The 18,384-nt window shown below is 33.1% G+C and overlaps 1 protein-coding gene across 1 annotated transcript; it reads left to right on the forward strand.

Annotated features, from left to right (window-relative positions):
* Positions 1-96: 96 nt before the first annotated feature.
* On the forward strand, positions 97-12,917 carry LOC139492262 (transmembrane protein 242-like). Its single transcript, XM_071280476.1, has 4 exons — positions 97-202; positions 3,651-3,751; positions 9,376-9,510; positions 10,944-12,917. The coding sequence occupies exons 1-4, from the start codon at positions 97-99 to the stop codon at positions 11,070-11,072; spliced, it is 471 nt and encodes a 156-aa protein (XP_071136577.1). The 3' UTR covers positions 11,073-12,917.
* Positions 12,918-18,384: the final 5,467 nt, after the last annotated feature.

Consider the following 18,384-nt stretch of genomic DNA (forward strand, 5'->3'; position numbering starts at 1 on the left):
AATTAAATCGCTACGTTTCTTTTGTGATTATAGTTTTTCAAACAAGATAAATTAAAACAATAATAATAACTAATATTTTTTTTAATGTTTAATAACATGACCTTCCTGGTCAAAATGGCTGCCCCCATGGATGATCAAGAAGTTATCAGTACAGAAAAACCCTCCTTGCATAATGATGAAAAAAAGAAAAGCAAACACAAAGGCATGATCTGATTAAAGATACATATTTTCCCCTTTGACTAACAATTTGGGTCCCCTCAGTAATTAGTAATTGTAAAAAATACATTTATATTCATTTGACATCAAAGGGAGATAAAAATATTTTATTTATTTAACCAAAAAAATAGGTATTGATATGAAAGCTAAATAAGTCCTCAATAGACAACTTTCGAGTTTGTTGCATTTCTGTCAAAAGTTTTCGTTTAAGTGAACATTATTCAAGCATTTGGGGCACTTAATGCTACACTGTACATCTAGTACAAAGTTATTTGGCAAATTAAATTCTTACAATTGATATTCATCATTGCTTTTGTTAGGAAATTGTGATTATATGGGGACGAAGTCCCCAATTACGGTAGAAAAATCAATGAAAAAAAAAAAAAAAAAAAAAAATCTGGGAAAATTTCCCGAATTTTTCATTGTACTAATGAACTCAAAATCGTTAACGTTTTTTTTCAGATCTAGTTCCTGTTCCGGTTTTCCCGCATTTGCGCAGAAATCTGTCTTGTTTGCATGAGACTTTGATTTTTTTTTTATATTTATCAGTCTAGTAAAACATAAGATTGGATCTCAATACAAATTCAATTTTAATAATTGTTTGATATGAAAAAAAACGTTACGTTACCTGATGAAAGCGTTTCTTTTGTTTACATCGAATATGACGTCATAACTTAAAGAACGTCACAGCTAATTCCCTAACAACAGAACCAAAATCGGGAACGTTACGTACGGTATTTCGGTTTCATAATTGAATTAAGAAAATAATACATACAGACTTCGTCCCCATTCACAGGTTATGCCTGCCTCATATTAAAGAACTTACGGAACAAATACAATTTTTTGTTAATCATGCATAATGACGTCAAAAAGATGCTTAATGAAATTTAATAGATGTGGGATGCAGACATAATCCCCTCTATCTGGGAAATGTAAAATGATGCCACCAAGGCACGCACGTACAATTGATGAAATTTTCCATTGATGGACATACATGTACATGTAACTCAAAAGTTGTATATTAGCAACTCACTACCTCTGATTATCACAGTAATTGGGGCAATATGCGCAATTTTGTTTTCTTCTTCAGCTCAGACCATATCGTAAACTTGGATATATGTATGATGTCTTGTTTCGAAGCTGAGACATTTTCACACATATATGTGATTACATATTTGGGATACGAAGTGATATTCATTTTTACCGTACATTTTGTAAATCAGCATACCACCAAGAAATTATTTAATGATGTGGCTCTGTGTGGTAAAAATACCCTTTTTCACACAACAAGTTCTTTGAATACATAGAATACATTGTAACTCCATAGTTTTGACTCATTTATTCTATGGTCCTCTACTTTCCAAATCAACACAAATGGTTAAGCTCATTCACTTGTTAAAAATAGAAACATGTCCAATATCACTATACTACACAGAGATTTTGTGTTTATGTTCCAGACCATACAAGTATTTGGACCGTACGCGTACGGTCCGGGCAGTATATGTACACTCGTACGGTCCGACCATACACCTATGGTCGGACCGTATGAGTATACTCATACGGTCCAGCTGACCATACATGTTTTGGTATCATATGGGTTAAATTAAAAAAAATAATAACCAAAAATTTGTAAATTTAGTTCTCCAAGATGCTATTTTTACATCAGATGGGTCAGTGAATAAGCGTACAATTGAAATTAAATGTTTGTTTAATTCTATATCTGAATCCCATTTTTTTTACTCTCGCTCCAGTTGACACTAACTACCACAAGGAATGTTATGTTTTTTTTTATTAATTTACATTTACATGTTTGCGGTCCATTCATGTTCCTTTGCATATGCATTTTTTAAGTTCACAAATATTATAAAACAATTGTCCTTGTACGTTTTGTTTACATCTGTTAACCTCAATTTCAATGAGCATACTGGCCTTTAATTAATTACTGAAATGCTAATTACAGGAGATTAACAGATTAAATTAGCGTGACCTTTTTAAAAAGTTAGAATATTAAGTTTTCCTTTCAATATCAATTGAACTTTTTATATTAATTTGAGATATAAGATTTTTTTTATCTGTTATTTACATTTGTATCTGATAAACTTGACCATCTTCTTATTATTAGTTGGACTGTATACTCATACGGTCTGGAACATTTACACACAACTTTTGTGTTTCTCAATTGAAGGTGCATTAGCTGGGATTTTGACCCAACTGTTGATGACAAGAGACAAACATTAACTCTGTAAGACAATCTGCAAACTGAGGACTCATTTTCTTGATGTTCATAACATGCGTAATGAGGATACCTTCATCATGTTCATGTCAGACGAATAATGATAAAAAATTTGCCAACTGACATTTATGGTAATTTTTGGTACATGACAATAAAATGTACATAAAACACGCTTTCTTTGAAACGATAAAAAAATTGACTGATTTTAACAAATCATGTAAAAAAACAAGCCAAAATAATGATAACTATATTAATTATTTGAGACCACTGAGGATTCTTAATTAGGATATTTTGGTGAATCACAGTGATCATGGTGATATTTTAACTAATTTGACACTAACAGTAGCCGAAAAATGACTTTTTGACGCCTGACAGTAAAGGGTATCCCTACCCTCATTCATGAATTTTCCCATAGACATAATAGATTTCCATATTTTCCTAATACATCTACAGTACTCAATAGTTTATCATAATACCTATGTGATTATGTCACAGCAAAAGTGGTTCATTTATATCCAAGTAGGATATAGGGACAGATAGTTCTGGTTAAAAATATATTCATACGCTCAAAAAATAGAAAATCAAAGGCGGAAAGATATTTTGAAATCTTATTTAATGCATTCAAATAACGTTGGAGTTGTTTCTAGTAGTGAGATCGGCAGTCAGCTCTTCAATGTATACTTAATAATAAGGTCGGCAGTAGGCACTTATTATTGAGTAAATGTTCCCTAAAAAAGTAAGGTCGGCAGGTAGGCAGTCTTTACTTGTATTTACCTTGGTCTGCCTGCTAAACTGAGTAATGAAAAATAACTAGAAAATAGTATGAAATGAAATAAAGAAGATTTACAGCATTTTTGAAAAAAATAGTAACATTAGAGAATACATCTTAATGCTATTATCAGCCATTACTGAACATCACAAACTTCCTATAAAATTTTGACATCATAGTAGAATGCGTCTGATTCATCATAGGAAAATGATTGTTGTATGACATCAATAATTCAGGTGTTGCAAATATTCAGGTAAAGTGTTAAGGATTCCTTACTAGCTACACATGCTAAAAGAATAGTTAAAATGTAAAATGTCAGCTTCAAAGTCTGGCAAAAAATTTCAACTTCCCTCAGAGTTTACTCGTCATTAATTTTACTCATACTTAATAATGAGTGATTATTCTTTTATTATTTCATTTATCTTATTTCAGAAATAATATTTTTTGCTGGTTTAACTGGAGTATCTTTGATAGGTGGTTTTAGTTTTGCTCTTGGAAGGACAAAAAAAGAAGACCCTGACATGTTTGTTAAAGTAAGTCTTTACCAACTGCTTATACAAGTCATGTTTGTCAGATAAAGTAAGTCTTTACCAACTGCTTATATAAGTCATGTTTGTCAGATAAAGTAAGTCTTTACCAACTGCTTATACAAGTCATGTTTGTCAGATAAAGTAAGTCTTTACCAACTGCTTATACAAGTCATGTTTGTCAGATAAAGTAAGTCTTTACCAACTGCTTATATAAGTCATGTTTGTCAGATAAAGTAAGTCATTACCATCTGATTATACAAGTCATGTTTGTCAGATAAAGTAAGTCTTTACCAACTGCTTATACAAGTCATGTTTGTCAGATAAAGTAAGTCTTTACCAACTGCTTATACAAGTCATGTTTGTCAGATAAAGTAAGTCTTTACCAACTGCTTATATAAGTCATGTTTGTCAGATAAAGTAAGTCATTACCATCTGATTATACAAGTCATGTTTGTCAGATAAAGTAAGTCTTTACCAACTGCTTATACAAGTCATGTTTGTTAGATAAAGTAAGTCTTTACCAACTGCTTATATAAGTCATGTTTGTCAGATAAAGTAAGTCTTTACCAACTGCTTATACAAGTCATGTTTGTCAGATAAAGTAAGTCTTTACCAACTGCTTATACAAGTCATGTTTGTCAGATAAAGTAAGTCTTTACCAACTGCTTATATAAGTCATGTTTGTCAGATAAAGTAAGTCTTTACCATCTGATTATACAAGTCATGTTTGTCAGATAAAGTAAGTCTTTACCAACTGCTTATATAAGTCATGTTTGTCAGATAAAGTAAGTCTTTACCAACTGCTTATACAAGTCATGTTTGTTAGATAAAGTAAGTCTTTACCAACTGCTTATATAAGTCATGTTTGTCAGATAAAGTAAGTCTTTACCAACTGCTTATACAAGTCATGTTTGTCAGATAAAGTAAGTCTTTACCAACTGCTTATACAAGTCATGTTTGTCAGATAAAGTAAGTCTTTACCAACTGCTTATATAAGTCATGTTTGTCAGATAAAGTAAGTCTTTACCATCTGATTATACAAGTCATGTTTGTCAGATAAAGTAAGTCATTACCAACTGCTTATACAAGTCATGTTTGTCAGATAAAGTAAGTCTTTACCAACTGCTTATACAAGTCATGTTTGTCAGATAAAGTAAGTCTTTACCAACTGCTTATACAAGTCATGTTTGTCAGATAAAGTAAGTCTTTACCAACTGCTTATACAAGTCATGTTTGTCAGATAAAGTAAGTCTTTACCAACTGCTTATACAAGTCATGTTTGTCAGATAAAGTAAGTGTTTACCAACTGCTTATACAAGTCATGTTTATCAGATAAAGTAAGTCTTTACCAACTGCTTATACAAGTCATGTTTGTTAGATAAAGTAAGTCTTTACCAACTGCTTATATAAGTCATGTTTGTCAGATAAAGTAAGTCTTTACCAACTGCTTATACAAGTCATGTTTGTCAGATAAAGTAAGTCTTTACCAACTGCTTATACAAGTCATGTTTGTCAGATAAAGTAAGTCATAACCATCTGATTATACAAGTCATGTTTGTCAGATAAAGTAAGTCTTTACCAACTGCTTATACAAGTCATGTTTGTCAGATAAAGTAAGTCTTTACCAACTGCTTATACAAGTCATGTTTGTCAGATAAAGTAAGTCTTTACCAACTGCTTATATAAGTCATGTTTGTTAGATAAAGTAAGTCTTTACCAACTGCTTATACAAGTCATGTTTGTTAGATAAAGTAAGTCTTTACCAACTGCTTATACAAGTCATGTTTGTTAGATAAAGTAAGTCTTTACCAACTGCTTATACAAGTCATGTTTGTCAGATAAAGTAAGTCATAACCATCTGATTAATATATAAGTCATGTTTGTCAGATAAAGTAAGTCTTTACCAACTGCTTATACAAGTCATGTTTGTCAGATAAAGTAAGTCTTTACCAACTGCTTATACAAGTCATGTTTGTCAGATAAAGTAAGTCTTTACCAACTGCTTATACAAGTCATGTTTGTCAGATAAAGTAAGTCTTTACCAACTGCTTATGGCAGATTTTACAATAAGAAGGAATTATTGTTTTTTGTATCCATCAAAAAAGCAATTGCTGAAACTGTGAAACAGACTGTGTAATGGAGTAATGCATTATGTTATTGAATAAAATGTGTCTTTCTGAGTAAATAAAAATAAAAATTACTCTGTGTTTGTGTTTTATGTTAGAATTAGAGGGTTTTCAATTTCAAAATATTGGACATGGAATAGACATCATGACCTACTTTACTGACATCCAGCTTATTTGGAGTGGAATTTTGAAGTATTATTTATAAGTGGAGCCTAATAACATGGACTTATATTTTAATAAAAAGTCTTCTTTTGTGTTTTAATCATAACTTTAAGGCAGATTTTTATTGGTAAAGGCTAAAAAAGGTAATTTAATAATATTGTTGCTAACGTCACGTCTTTTCCGTCCATTGTGGTATGTCACGATCGCAATTTTCTTGTTAGTTCTCAGACAGCCCATTGTAGTTATTTTTATCCCGGGTTTTATAAATAATTGAAAATAGCAATCATATTAAATTTGGATGACGTAAGGGGGTCAAAGGACTTGAGGAATCAATATCATTGGCTGTTTTATTTTTTGCGAACGTTACTGTTCGAGGTTTCCGTCCAAATCAGTGTCACGTGAGCAACATATATTTATATCTGTAACTCTCCTGTATAGGAGTTACGATATCACCCTTTGCAGAAATAGATTCGGAGTCAGTTCCTTCACATGATGGGGAAGCAAAGAAGGTAAGTTGTATGTAATATCGTTACAAGAGGACCTTAAATGTATTCCGTCCATCAAAAAGACATTCGCAACAAAACATAATGTCATGATAGTAGATGTTGCTAATGTTACTATTACGAATTGGTTTCTTGTGTATTCATTTGATATAAAGTACACCTGCAAATGACATTCTGTATATTTAGAAATTCTAAACCAGACTGTACAATTTTATTACTCCAGGCATATTTTAAACATCACTGTGTGCATACATTTTAACTTTTAAAGATGTTGTTGCTCATGTGACATGTCCAAATGTCGCTAACGTTACTAATTTTTTGGTTTCTTGTGTATTCATTTGATATAAAGTACACCTGCAAATGACATTCTGTATATTTAGAAATTCTAAACCAGACTGTACAATTTTATTACTCCAGGCATATATTAAACATCACTGTGTGCATACATTTTAACTTTTAAAAATGTTGTTGCTCATGTGACATGTCCAAATGTCGCTAACGTTACTCATTTTTGTCTCCGTCACATTAGCAACATGAAAGTAGGAGACAGAACACAATACTGTAAAATCTGCCTTATACAAGTCATGTTTGTCAGATAAAGTAAGTCTTTACCAACTGCTTATACAAGTCATGTTTGTTAGATAAAGTAAGTCTTTACCAACTGCTTATACAAGTCATGTTTGTCAGATAAAGTAAGTCATTACCATCTGATTAATATACAAGTCATGTTTGTCAGATAAAGTAAGTCATTACCAACTGCTTATACAAGTCATGTTTGTCAGATAAAGTAAGTCTTTACCAACTGCTTATACAAGTCATGTTTGTCAGATAAAGTAAGTCATAACCATCTGATTAATATATAAGTCATGTTTGTCAGATAAAGTAAGTCTTTACCAACTGCTTATACAAGTCATGTTTGTCAGATAAAGTAAGTCTTTACCAACTGCTTATACAAGTCATGTTTGTCAGATAAAGTAAGTCTTTACCAACTGCTTATACAAGTCATGTTTGTCAGATAAAGTAAGTCTTTACCAACTGCTTATATAAGTCATGTTTGTCAGATAAAGTAAGTCTTTACCATCTGATTATACAAGTCATGTTTGTCAGATAAAGTAAGTCATTACCAACTGCTTATACAAGTCATGTTTGTCAGATAAAGTAAGTCTTTACCAACTGCTTATATAAGTCATGTTTGTCAGATAAAGTAAGTCTTTACCAACTGCTTATACAAGTCATGTTTGTCAGATAAAGTAAGTCTTTACCAACTGCTTATATAAGTCATGTTTGTCAGATAAAGTAAGTTTTTACCAACTGCTTATATAAGTCATGTTTGTCAGATAAAGTAAGTCTTTACCAACTGCTTATATAAGTCATGTTTGTCAGATAAAGTAAGTCATTACCATCTGATTATACAAGTCATGTTTGTTAGATAAAGTAAGTCATTACCAACTGATTATACAAGTCATGTTTGTTAGATAAAGTAAGTCATTACCATCTGATTATACAAGTCATGTTTGTTAGATAAAGTAAGACATTACCATCTGATTATACAAGTCATGTTTGTTAGATAAAGTAAGTCTTTACCATCTGATTATACAAGTCATGTTTGTTAGATAAAGTAAGTCATTACCATCTGATTATACAAGTCATGTTTGTTAGATAAAGTAAGTCTTTACCAACTGATTATACAAGTCATGTTTGTCAGATAAAGTAAGTCATAACCATCTGATTAATATACAAGTCATGTTTGTCATATATATGTGCATCATCTTCAAAAAAAAGAAATCTAGAAACTACAATATTTAGCTCACCTGGCCAAAGGTGAAACATCACTTGACATCCATAATGTCTTGGGTTATTATAGAAATAAAGAGATTTGGTATGATTGCTTATGTGACAACTATCTAACAGAGTCTGAGTGACTTGGATTAAAGCAATTATTGGTAAATCTACCTTCAACAATTTTATGAGCAAAACCAATATCTTTATTTGAAACCAGACAACTACATGTACAGTTAACATTTACATACAGTCTGGATAGAGAGATAGCTCAGTGGTACTCATACCTCATCTTATTTATATGGGTTAGATTTTAAGACATTGATAATTAAATCTTAATAGAATGTTACATGTACAAAACTCTTGACAAAAGATTCTTCTAGATAAATATAATTTTTTTTATATTTGTACGTGCCAAGAAGACCATTGATTGGCATTTTGTTGTTCCATCTGTGCGTTTGTCTGTCTGTCCCCTTTCAGGTTAAATTTTTGGTTAAGGCAGTTTTTTATGAAGTTGAAGTCCAATCAACATGCCACTTAGTACACATGTTCTTTCTAATTTTAATGCCAAATTATTTTTTTGACCCAAATTTCATGGTCCACTGAACATAGAAAATGATAGTGGGAGTGGGGCATCCAAACATGAACACATTATTGTTTCCTCCTTATGTTATTGATGCTTTATTATTTGGACTCAGTTTTTGTCAGTCATTATCACACTTTTATACTGACCAGTTTTTGTCAGTCATTATCACACTTTTATACTGACAGCAGCAATCACAAGCCAGACACAGAGTTCAACAAAATCATTTAATTATGACTTTCTTTCTCTATAACCTAGGATTTATGAATTACACTAACATTTAAACATATCCTAAATATTGTACACAAAAAGAATAATAGCTCATATAAACAGGTAAACAGATTGCTTTGGTCCAAATTAAACAGACCATTCTAAGAAAATAATTCACATTTTTTTAACAGAAATTTAAGCTACCGGTATAGGTTTTAGAGGAGAAATGATGTAAAAAATAATTTGTTTTATTTTTATTTGCAGGGAATTACAAAAGGGAGACGACAGGTTTCCGGTTCCTCTTTAGGAGTGAGAGCTTTAGGATTGGCAACACTTTTATCAGTATCTGGAGTTGGATTGATGTTTTTTGCAGCCTACAAAATATCTGGAGCTTCAAATGTAAGTTATTTTTACAGGTAATACTTAAGTTTTTACAAATTTGTCATTTTCAGACAGTATTCTGCCCACTATTCCAAAAGCCAAAATATTACATTCCTTTAAGGTGGTATCCAACACTTTCACTAAAATTTATTTGGTTCGTTTAAGTTTCATAAAAAAAATTTTAAGTACCGGTACTAACTTTGACCCTTTAACAAAAATGTAAAATTTTCATAAATTTTGAACGAACCGTTTTATCAGAAAAATTACACAGGTTATATAGCAGTTTGACAAACACCAATTTTGATCATTTAGAAGCTTAATATTCCTTTTACAACACAACGTAATTAAAACTTTTAGCTGACTTTACAAAGTTATCTCCCTGTAGTGTTAGATACCACCATAAATAAATTATTTCTAGAATTTGATAATACAATGATATGGAGCATTCCGTGTAGATGAATTTTAGTCCATTGTATACTTGATGTTACCCAAGATGAGACACACTATGTATTGAGGGTTGCATCTAAAAGTTGTCCAGATCCTTACAATTCAGTAGTTATAGTAGCTGGAAAACAAATTCCTAGAACAGCAAGGTCTACACAAACTTGAGATATTTTATTGTCTGTTCAACTGTCATCCAGTTTATCTAGATATAGGAAGATGTGGTATGAGTGCCAATGAGACAACTCTCCATCCAAGTAACAGTTTATAAAAGTAAATCATTATAGATCAAGGTACGGCCTGCAACATGGAGCCCTGGCTCACACCAAACAGCAAGCTATAAAGGGCCTCAAAATTCACCAGTGTCACCATTCAAACGGGAAAACCAAAGGTCTAATCTATATAAAAACGAGAAACATGTATGAACTACATAAACAGACTACAACCACTTTACATCAGATTCTTGACTTAGGACAAGTGCAAACAATATCTGTTTGAATAAGGGTAGAAAGAATGTATGTTGTACTTTTATAAATGTAAAGCTACATAAATATAAATAAACTGAAATTGGATAAGGGTGTCCTGAAATAAAAGCCATTCTAGACTTCTAATTGTTAAGGTTCTGAGTTCAATTAAAGGAGGTTCTCAAATATTTCATATCTTAAATACAATGATTTTAACTTAATCCATTTATATCCATATTATATGTGCCAGTATTCTTGTTTAATTTAAAAAAAATTCTTATGAAGAAACCATGAATAAATGATAGTTGAAAAAAAGCACACATCAGAAATAAAATAGAATTAACTCTTTGGGACGGGCTTTGGCCAATTAAGAAATATATTTATTTTGAGTGTAGCCCTTTTTGAAACACATTTTAGGTAGGATCTGATCATTCAAAAATGGTCACATGTTTCATAGACACTGATTGAGTTATTGGTAATTTTAACTAAATCATACAGGTTATAGATGTCTTAAGTTGAGATTGATATCTTGAACATATTTTTCAGCTAAAAGATTTCTTCAGCAAAGTAGATAAAGGAACACCAAAATTACCTAAAAAGGAATCAACTGGGAGAAATGAATTTGGAAGCATACAAGAACTTGTTGACTACATTGTTGAAGGTGGAAAAGGATAGAATGATACAAATCAAGTCACTTAACAGGTTCCTCTGATGAAGAATATTTGTACTTCCAGAACTTGTTCATTCATCGTGTGTGATCTTATTTATCATAGGACAGATTCCTGCTGAAATCAACATTTAGAGAGTGTTTCTAATGTTTGTAAAATATACATAATAACACTGATCTGGTGATATCATGAGGTTTTTGATTCTATTGGCTATTAGGGTACATACACCATGTTAGAATGTAAAGGAATTTGTATGATTCTATAGACATTCTGTTTAGTAATATTTTGAAAGTACAATGTATTGGAAATCTTGGTCTAAAGTTATAGGCATGTATTTTATTTCTAAGGAATGTGGTATGATTGCCAATGAGACAACTATTCTCCAAAGACCAAAAGACCTTGATGCCAACAACTTTATGGCGGCCTTCAACAATGTGATATTATATTGTGAAATAATTTGAAAGGAAAAAAAACCTAACTGTCTTATTAAGAAAAACTATAACAGACAACAACCACCAATAACCACTGAACTATGAGCTTGGGGCTTGGGTCAGGAATAAAATAATGTATGGACTTTGAACATGTTCGGGGAAGAAAATTTCAGAGACTGAATCTTCAGCTCTCCCTCGACATCATTTGCGAGTGTGGTCTTGAGAAATGTTTATAGTCCATCAGAAGGGGACGGTAAATGGCTGACCCTTATTAAGAGAGAGCCATATCTCTTGCATGTAAAAGACACCCTTGTAGATTTACCCAATCCACTATAGATAAATATGTTTAAATAAGAAAATAGTTCACTTTTAGAACAAAATATCAGTTGCAAGAAGGTGTCACTCATCAAATCACAAACAACTAATAAGATGGTGAACGGAACACCAGTGGCGGATCCAGAAATGTTCATGAGTGGGGGCCCACTGACTGCCTAAGAAAGGGCCCCTCCAGTCATGTTTCAGTGATTTCTTATATAATCAACCAAATTTTTCCCAGAAAATGGGTGGCCTGGGCCATAATGAGTATTATGAGTCTGTGTAGAAATCAAAGCTTCTTTTTTTAGGAGTCTAGGAGAACTTTTTTGTTCCTATTGATTTTTGTCAGTATTGAAAATGTTTAATGTTTAATGTTTACTAATTAGAAATATTAATCACATAAAGGTATGACAAAAGACAACCAAGATTATTTGCTCTGATGAATTTGTTTGATATTTATAATTAGATCACAAATGAAATTCAATGATTTATTTTTTTGTCTTGTTTAGAGGTTAGTTATGAATAACTTTATTGTATGAACCTAATGACATTGTGATAGGGACACCAATTAATAGTACAGTGTAACCTGCCTAATCAGACCCCTGAGTATTCCAACATCCTGCTTCAACCTGTCCCAAAATATGCATGTCCCTGTAGAAAAAAACCTGAGTATTCCGACTCTCTGCTTAATCTGACATTTTTTTCTGGTCCCCCTGTGTGTAAAATATTGAATATGAATAAACCTGGTGTTTTTTACAGTACATGATGATGATCTCATAAAATTATCCATTCAATGTTTCCATAGTGAGAATGATCTGTCATTAAATTGACACATTGCATTTGAGTGACATTGAGGCATTTCAAGTAACGAAAGATATTTAATGATCTTACAGATTAGAAAATACAAGATGTCCAATAATGAACAATACCTTCTCCTGGTAATGGACTTGTCTTGTGGTAGTTCTGAATTTTACTGATTAACTTTAATGTGCTGTTAAATTACTGACTATGATGTGCTGTTAAACTGTTAATGATATTGAGATTGTAAATTGTTATTATTGCTGTGATTGTTAATGATATTGTGAAATAAATAGTATGATGATTGACATTCTTATATTTTATTTGGAATGATGTTGTTCTAGCATATCTTACAGAATTAATTAATGCAGGTCACACCTAAAAATTGAACTTGTGATACATTTAGATTTTTAAAGTTATTATGGTTATTCCTCAGTCTTTTTCATTTTTAGCCATGGAGTTGACAGTTTGTTTTAGATTTATGAGTTTGACTGTCCCTTTGGTATCTTTCGTCCCTCTTTTAAAACAGGAGCTTATTTGAAGGTATAAACTGTTACTAGACTAAAGAAATAGTCCTGCTGTAACTTTCAACAAATGTTATGTGGTTGTCATTTATTTCCATATATATATATATAGACTTGTTATGATATTAATTTCAAGGCTTTTGCGTGATGAAATGTTGACAATGTAAATGTTTAACCTCCAATATTTTTTATGTGCCTTAAGGCAACAGCCTGTAATTTAAGGGTTGTTTTTAGTTGTCTGCCATATTTTTTTTTATACAACCACAAAAAAAACGATTTTGCTTCTTATATTGGCATTATAATGTCGTCAGCATCGTCGTCCGAAGACACATTTGATTTCCAGACAACAACTTAAGTGAATGGATCTCTATGAAATTTTACTGGAAGGTTCAATACCACAAAAGGAAGGTAAGAATTGAATTTGGGGGTTATGGTACCAACAGTTAAGAAATTAAGTGCCAAAAGGGTAAAAAACAACAAGCATATTTGATGTTTGCAGACAATTACTTGCATGTAAGTGTATGGATTTTTTCTGAAATTGTACAACAAGGTTCTGTATCACAAAAGGTTCAGGAATGAGGGCCCAAAAACAAACATTTTTCCAGTTTCCAGACAATAACTTAATTGTGTTTAAGTGTATGGATCTCTCTGAAATTGTGATGCAAGGTACCATACCACAAATGGAAGGCTGGGATTGAGTTTTGGGGTAATTGCTCCAAACTTTCAGGATTGAGGTGCCAAAAAAGGGGTATAAAACAAGCATTTCTCTAGTTTCCAGACAATATAATGTGTTTAAGTTGGGGTAATTACTAAAAGGGGCTTACAACAAAATTTACGTGGGAAAGGGGGGGGGGGGGGGGTCATATTTTGTTCCATTTTTGAGGAAAGTTTTTTTTACCTGTGTATCTTTATTTTACTTTTAAATGGACTTTCTAGTTAAAGTTTTAAAACATTTATTAGATTCATAAACTATCCTGGATTTTTACCAAACTTTAACAGAATTGATAAGCGAGACACTGGGTTCCAATAGCAAAACATCTTCATTTACACGGTATTGCGCAATAGCAAGAACTATTCAATTGCACAATATTGTGCAATAGCAAGAAATCTTTGATTGAAAATTAATACAAATATTTCAACCTATTTCAAATTTTCTTTCACCACATGTATTTTGTGTCAGAAAGCTAAATCATTTGATCACAATCCAAATTCAGATAGACGTTACGCACGTTATTGCGTCAATACCGTGTTATCAACCAGTCCACACTAAAAAACATCTTTTCTATAAAATCATAACAGTTAAGTTATATAAAACTTATATCCATAGACTAGACAGGTAAATACTATTCCGAAAAAAAAGTACAATTTTTTTTTATCATATTTTACTTTAGTCTAAAATAAGGACAACATATTGACAAAACGTCAAAAATATGCGTGTCAGACGTAACAGACTATACGCATAATCACTTTAGCAGGGGTGTTTGTGTTCTTCAAAATAGTGTTATATCCACGAATATTCGAATGAATGATATGCTCCATATATAAAGTATAACAATATTACTGGATATATGTTTCTGATACGACCAACGCTATTTTTTGTCAAAAACAGATAGTGTTCATATTGGTCAGATTTTGGAAGATGTTAAGTTATCAAAATTTATAGGTTTTAAAATATAAGATTATATGATATTTCGTTTGTGTAAATTCGGCTCACATATGTGCATACATAGACCATATCAAAATCGAATTTTTGGAGCACTCACACTACATCTAAAAAGGCAACGGCTTCTGGCAAATGTCTTGCAAGATGTCCAATGTCGGATTTCGCCGTTTTTTACAAATAAATTGTCATTTGCGACGTTATTTATTAAAAATTCAGATTAGTTGCATGCTAAATAGTCCTTTTCCCTAATTGTGCTTTAACTTTACAAAACAGCAACATACTTTTTGATAACTTGCGTAGTCAAAACGACTTCGTTTTCAAAGAAATGAAATGTCTTGCAAGTTTGTCCACTGGACGATTTTCGTACGTTTTCAACGTTGTCGATTCGGGGTACGCTATTTATGGTGGATCATCTGTATATAGTTCCTCAGATAGAGTTTTCTTGATAGTCAAATACTATCAACAAGACCACAAAGCATCATAAAAAAAAATCCGATGACTGGGTTAGTTCGTTTAGATGAGGTTCTTAAGTTGTGAAAAAGTTTTGTATCACAAGAGGATAACAAATCATCTTTATCAAATTTCTCAAATTTGGGAATCGTAAACTGACTGCGATATTTTTTTTATTTCTCTGCAATAAGATTCATGTGTATAGAATTGAAAGTGAAAATAAAATTTGGCCTAAAGCGTGGCTATATACCTCTCCACATCATACAAAGCTTGTAAACATATGAGATGAATTAGACACTGTAAATAAAAGTGTTAAGAATCTGAACACTTTTTGAACGCTCTTTTGTAACACTTCTGGAACGCGTAACAGTGTTCTAAATATTAACATTGGTGTTCCAGTTTTTAACATTATGTGTGCATCTTTCGAATGCTATGTGTTATTCTTGAACGGATAGTGTGTACTCATTGAACGCCTAGTGTTTGAATCTGGAACGCATAACAGTGTTCTAAATATTAACTTTGGTGTTCCAGTTTTTAACATCATGTGTGCATCTTAAGAACGCTATGTGTGTTATTCTTGAACATATAGTGTGTACTCCTTGAACGTCCAGTGTTTGAATCTGGAACATGTCCTTGTGAGCAAATTTGTATGCCGTTACGCGTTCCAAGCCTTGTAACACTTCTGGAACACTCGGACTGCGTTCCAGAAATATGTGTTAATATCCAGAACACATAGAGTATATTACTGGAACACAATTTTACATGTTCCAGAAAAAAAGTGTTCTATTCTCTGAAACATTAGTGTGGTCTTGTAAAACAAATAATTTAATTAATTAAAAACGTCTTTAATTGATTAAAAGAGGTAGAATTAAAACTAGAGGCTCTCAAGAGCCTGTATCGCTCACCTGATTCTACTTGGGTTTTTGAAATCATATAAAAAAATATAAAATTTGGCTAAAAGTGACAACACAACCTCATTTATAAGGAAAGGAACATGTTTAATTTCATTCAAAATTCCCCCACTGGCGGCCATCTTGGATGACGGATAGGCTACAAAGTAACAACACTTGGTCAGCACCTCATAAGGAACATTCATGCTATGTTTGGTTTTATTCCATTCAGTGGTTCTCTAAAAGAAGTCATTTGTATGCATTTCCCATAGGGTCCTATGTTAAACTAAGTCCCCCGCTGGCGGCAATCTTGGATAATGGATCGGCTACAAAGTAACAACACTTGGTCAGCACCACATTAGGAACATTCATGCCATGTTTGATTTCATTCCATTCAGTGGTTCTCTAAAAGAAGTCATTTGTATGCATTTCCCATAGGGTCCTATGTTAAACTAAGTCCCCGGCTGGCGGCCATCTTGGATGATGGATCGGCTACAAAGTAACAACACTTGGTCAGCACCACATAAGGAACATTCATGCCATGTTTGGTTTCATTCCATTCAGTGGTTCACTAGAAGAAGTGATTTGTATGCATTTCCAATAGGGTCCTATGTTAAACTAAGTCCCCCGCTGGCGGCCATCTTGGATGATGGATCGGCTACAAAGTAACAACACTTGGTCAGCACCCCATAAGGAACATTCATGCTATGTTTGGTTTTATTCCATTTAGTGGTTCTCTAAAAGAAGTCATTTGTATGCATTTCCCATAGGGTCCTATGTTAAACTAAGTCCCCTGCTGGGGGCCATCTTTGATGATGGATCGGCTACAAAGTAACAACACTTGGTCAGCACCACATAAGGAACATGCATGCCATGTTTGGTTTCATTCCATTCAGTGGTTCACTAGAAGAAGTCATTTGTATGCATTTCCCATAGGGTCCTATGTTAAACTAAGTCCCCGCTGGCGGCCATCTTGGATAATGGATCGGCTACAAAGTAACAACAATTGGTCAGCACTCCATAAGGAACATTCATGCCATGTTTGGTTTCATTCCATTCAGTGGTTCTCTAAAAGAAGTCATTTGTATGCATTTCCCATAGGGTCCTATGTTAAACTAAGTCCCCTGCTGGCGGCCATCTTGGATGATGGATCTGCTACAAAGTAACAACACTTGGTCAGCACCTCATAAGGAACATTCATGCAATGTTTGGTTTTATTCCATTCAGTGGTTCTCTAAAAGAAGTCATTTGTATGCATTTCCCATAGGGTCCTATGTTAAACTAAGTCCCCCGCTGGCGGCAATCTTGGATAATGGATCGGCTACAAAGTAACAACACTTGGTCAGCACCACATTAGGAACATTCATGCCATGTTTGATTTCATTCCATTCAGTGGTTCTCTAAAAGAAGTCATTTGTATGCATTTCCCATAGGGTCCTATGTTAAACTAAGTCCCACGCTGGCGGCCATCTTGGATGATGGATCGGCTACAAAGTAACAACACTTGGTCAGCACCACATAAGGAACATTCATGCCATGTTTGGTTTCATTCCATTCAGTGGTTCACTAGAAGAAGTGATTTGTATGCATTTCCAATAGGGTCCTATGTTAAACTAAGTCCCCCGCTGGCGGCCATCTTGGATGATGGATCGGCTACAAAGTAACAACACTTGGTCAGCACCCCATAAGGAACATTCATGCTATGTTTGGTTTTATTCCATTTAGTGGTTCTCTAAAAGAAGTCATTTGTATGCATTTCCCATAGGGTCCTATGTTAAACTAAGTCCCCTGCTGGGGGCCATCTTTGATGATGGATCGGCTACAAAGTAACAACACTTGGTCAGCACCACATAAGGAACATGCATGCCATGTTTGGTTTCATTCCATTCAGTGGTTCACTAGAAGAAGTCATTTGTATGCATTTCCCATAGGGTCCTATGTTAAACTAAGTCCCCGCTGGCGGCCATCTTGGATAATGGATCGGCTACAAAGTAACAACAATTGGTCAGCACTCCATAAGGAACATTCATGCAATGTTTGGTTTCATTCCATTTAGTGGTTCTCTAGAAGAAGTCATTTGTATGCATTTCCCATAGGGTCCTATGTTAAACTAAGTCCCCCGCTGGCGGCCATCTTGGATGATGGATCGGCTACAAAGTAACAACACTTGGTCAGCACCCCATAAGGATAATTCATGCTATGTTTGGTTTTATTCCATTCAGTGGTTCTCTAAAAGAAGTCATTTGTA

The sequence above is a fragment of the Mytilus edulis genome, chromosome 10 (genome assembly GCF_963676685.1).
Source record: "Mytilus edulis chromosome 10, xbMytEdul2.2, whole genome shotgun sequence".
NCBI classification, from domain to species: domain Eukaryota; kingdom Metazoa; phylum Mollusca; class Bivalvia; order Mytilida; family Mytilidae; genus Mytilus; species Mytilus edulis.

Coding starts and splice junctions, on each gene's coding strand:
- LOC139492262 (XM_071280476.1), top strand. CDS start 97: ATGACCTTCCTGGTCAAAATGGCTGCCCCCATGGATGATCAAGAAGTT. Junction 203..3,650: donor AAAGAAAAGCAAACACAAAG/GCATGATCTGAT, acceptor ATCTTATTTCAG/AAATAATATTTTTTGCTGGT. Junction 9,511..10,943: donor AAATATCTGGAGCTTCAAAT/GTAAGTTATTTT, acceptor CATATTTTTCAG/CTAAAAGATTTCTTCAGCAA.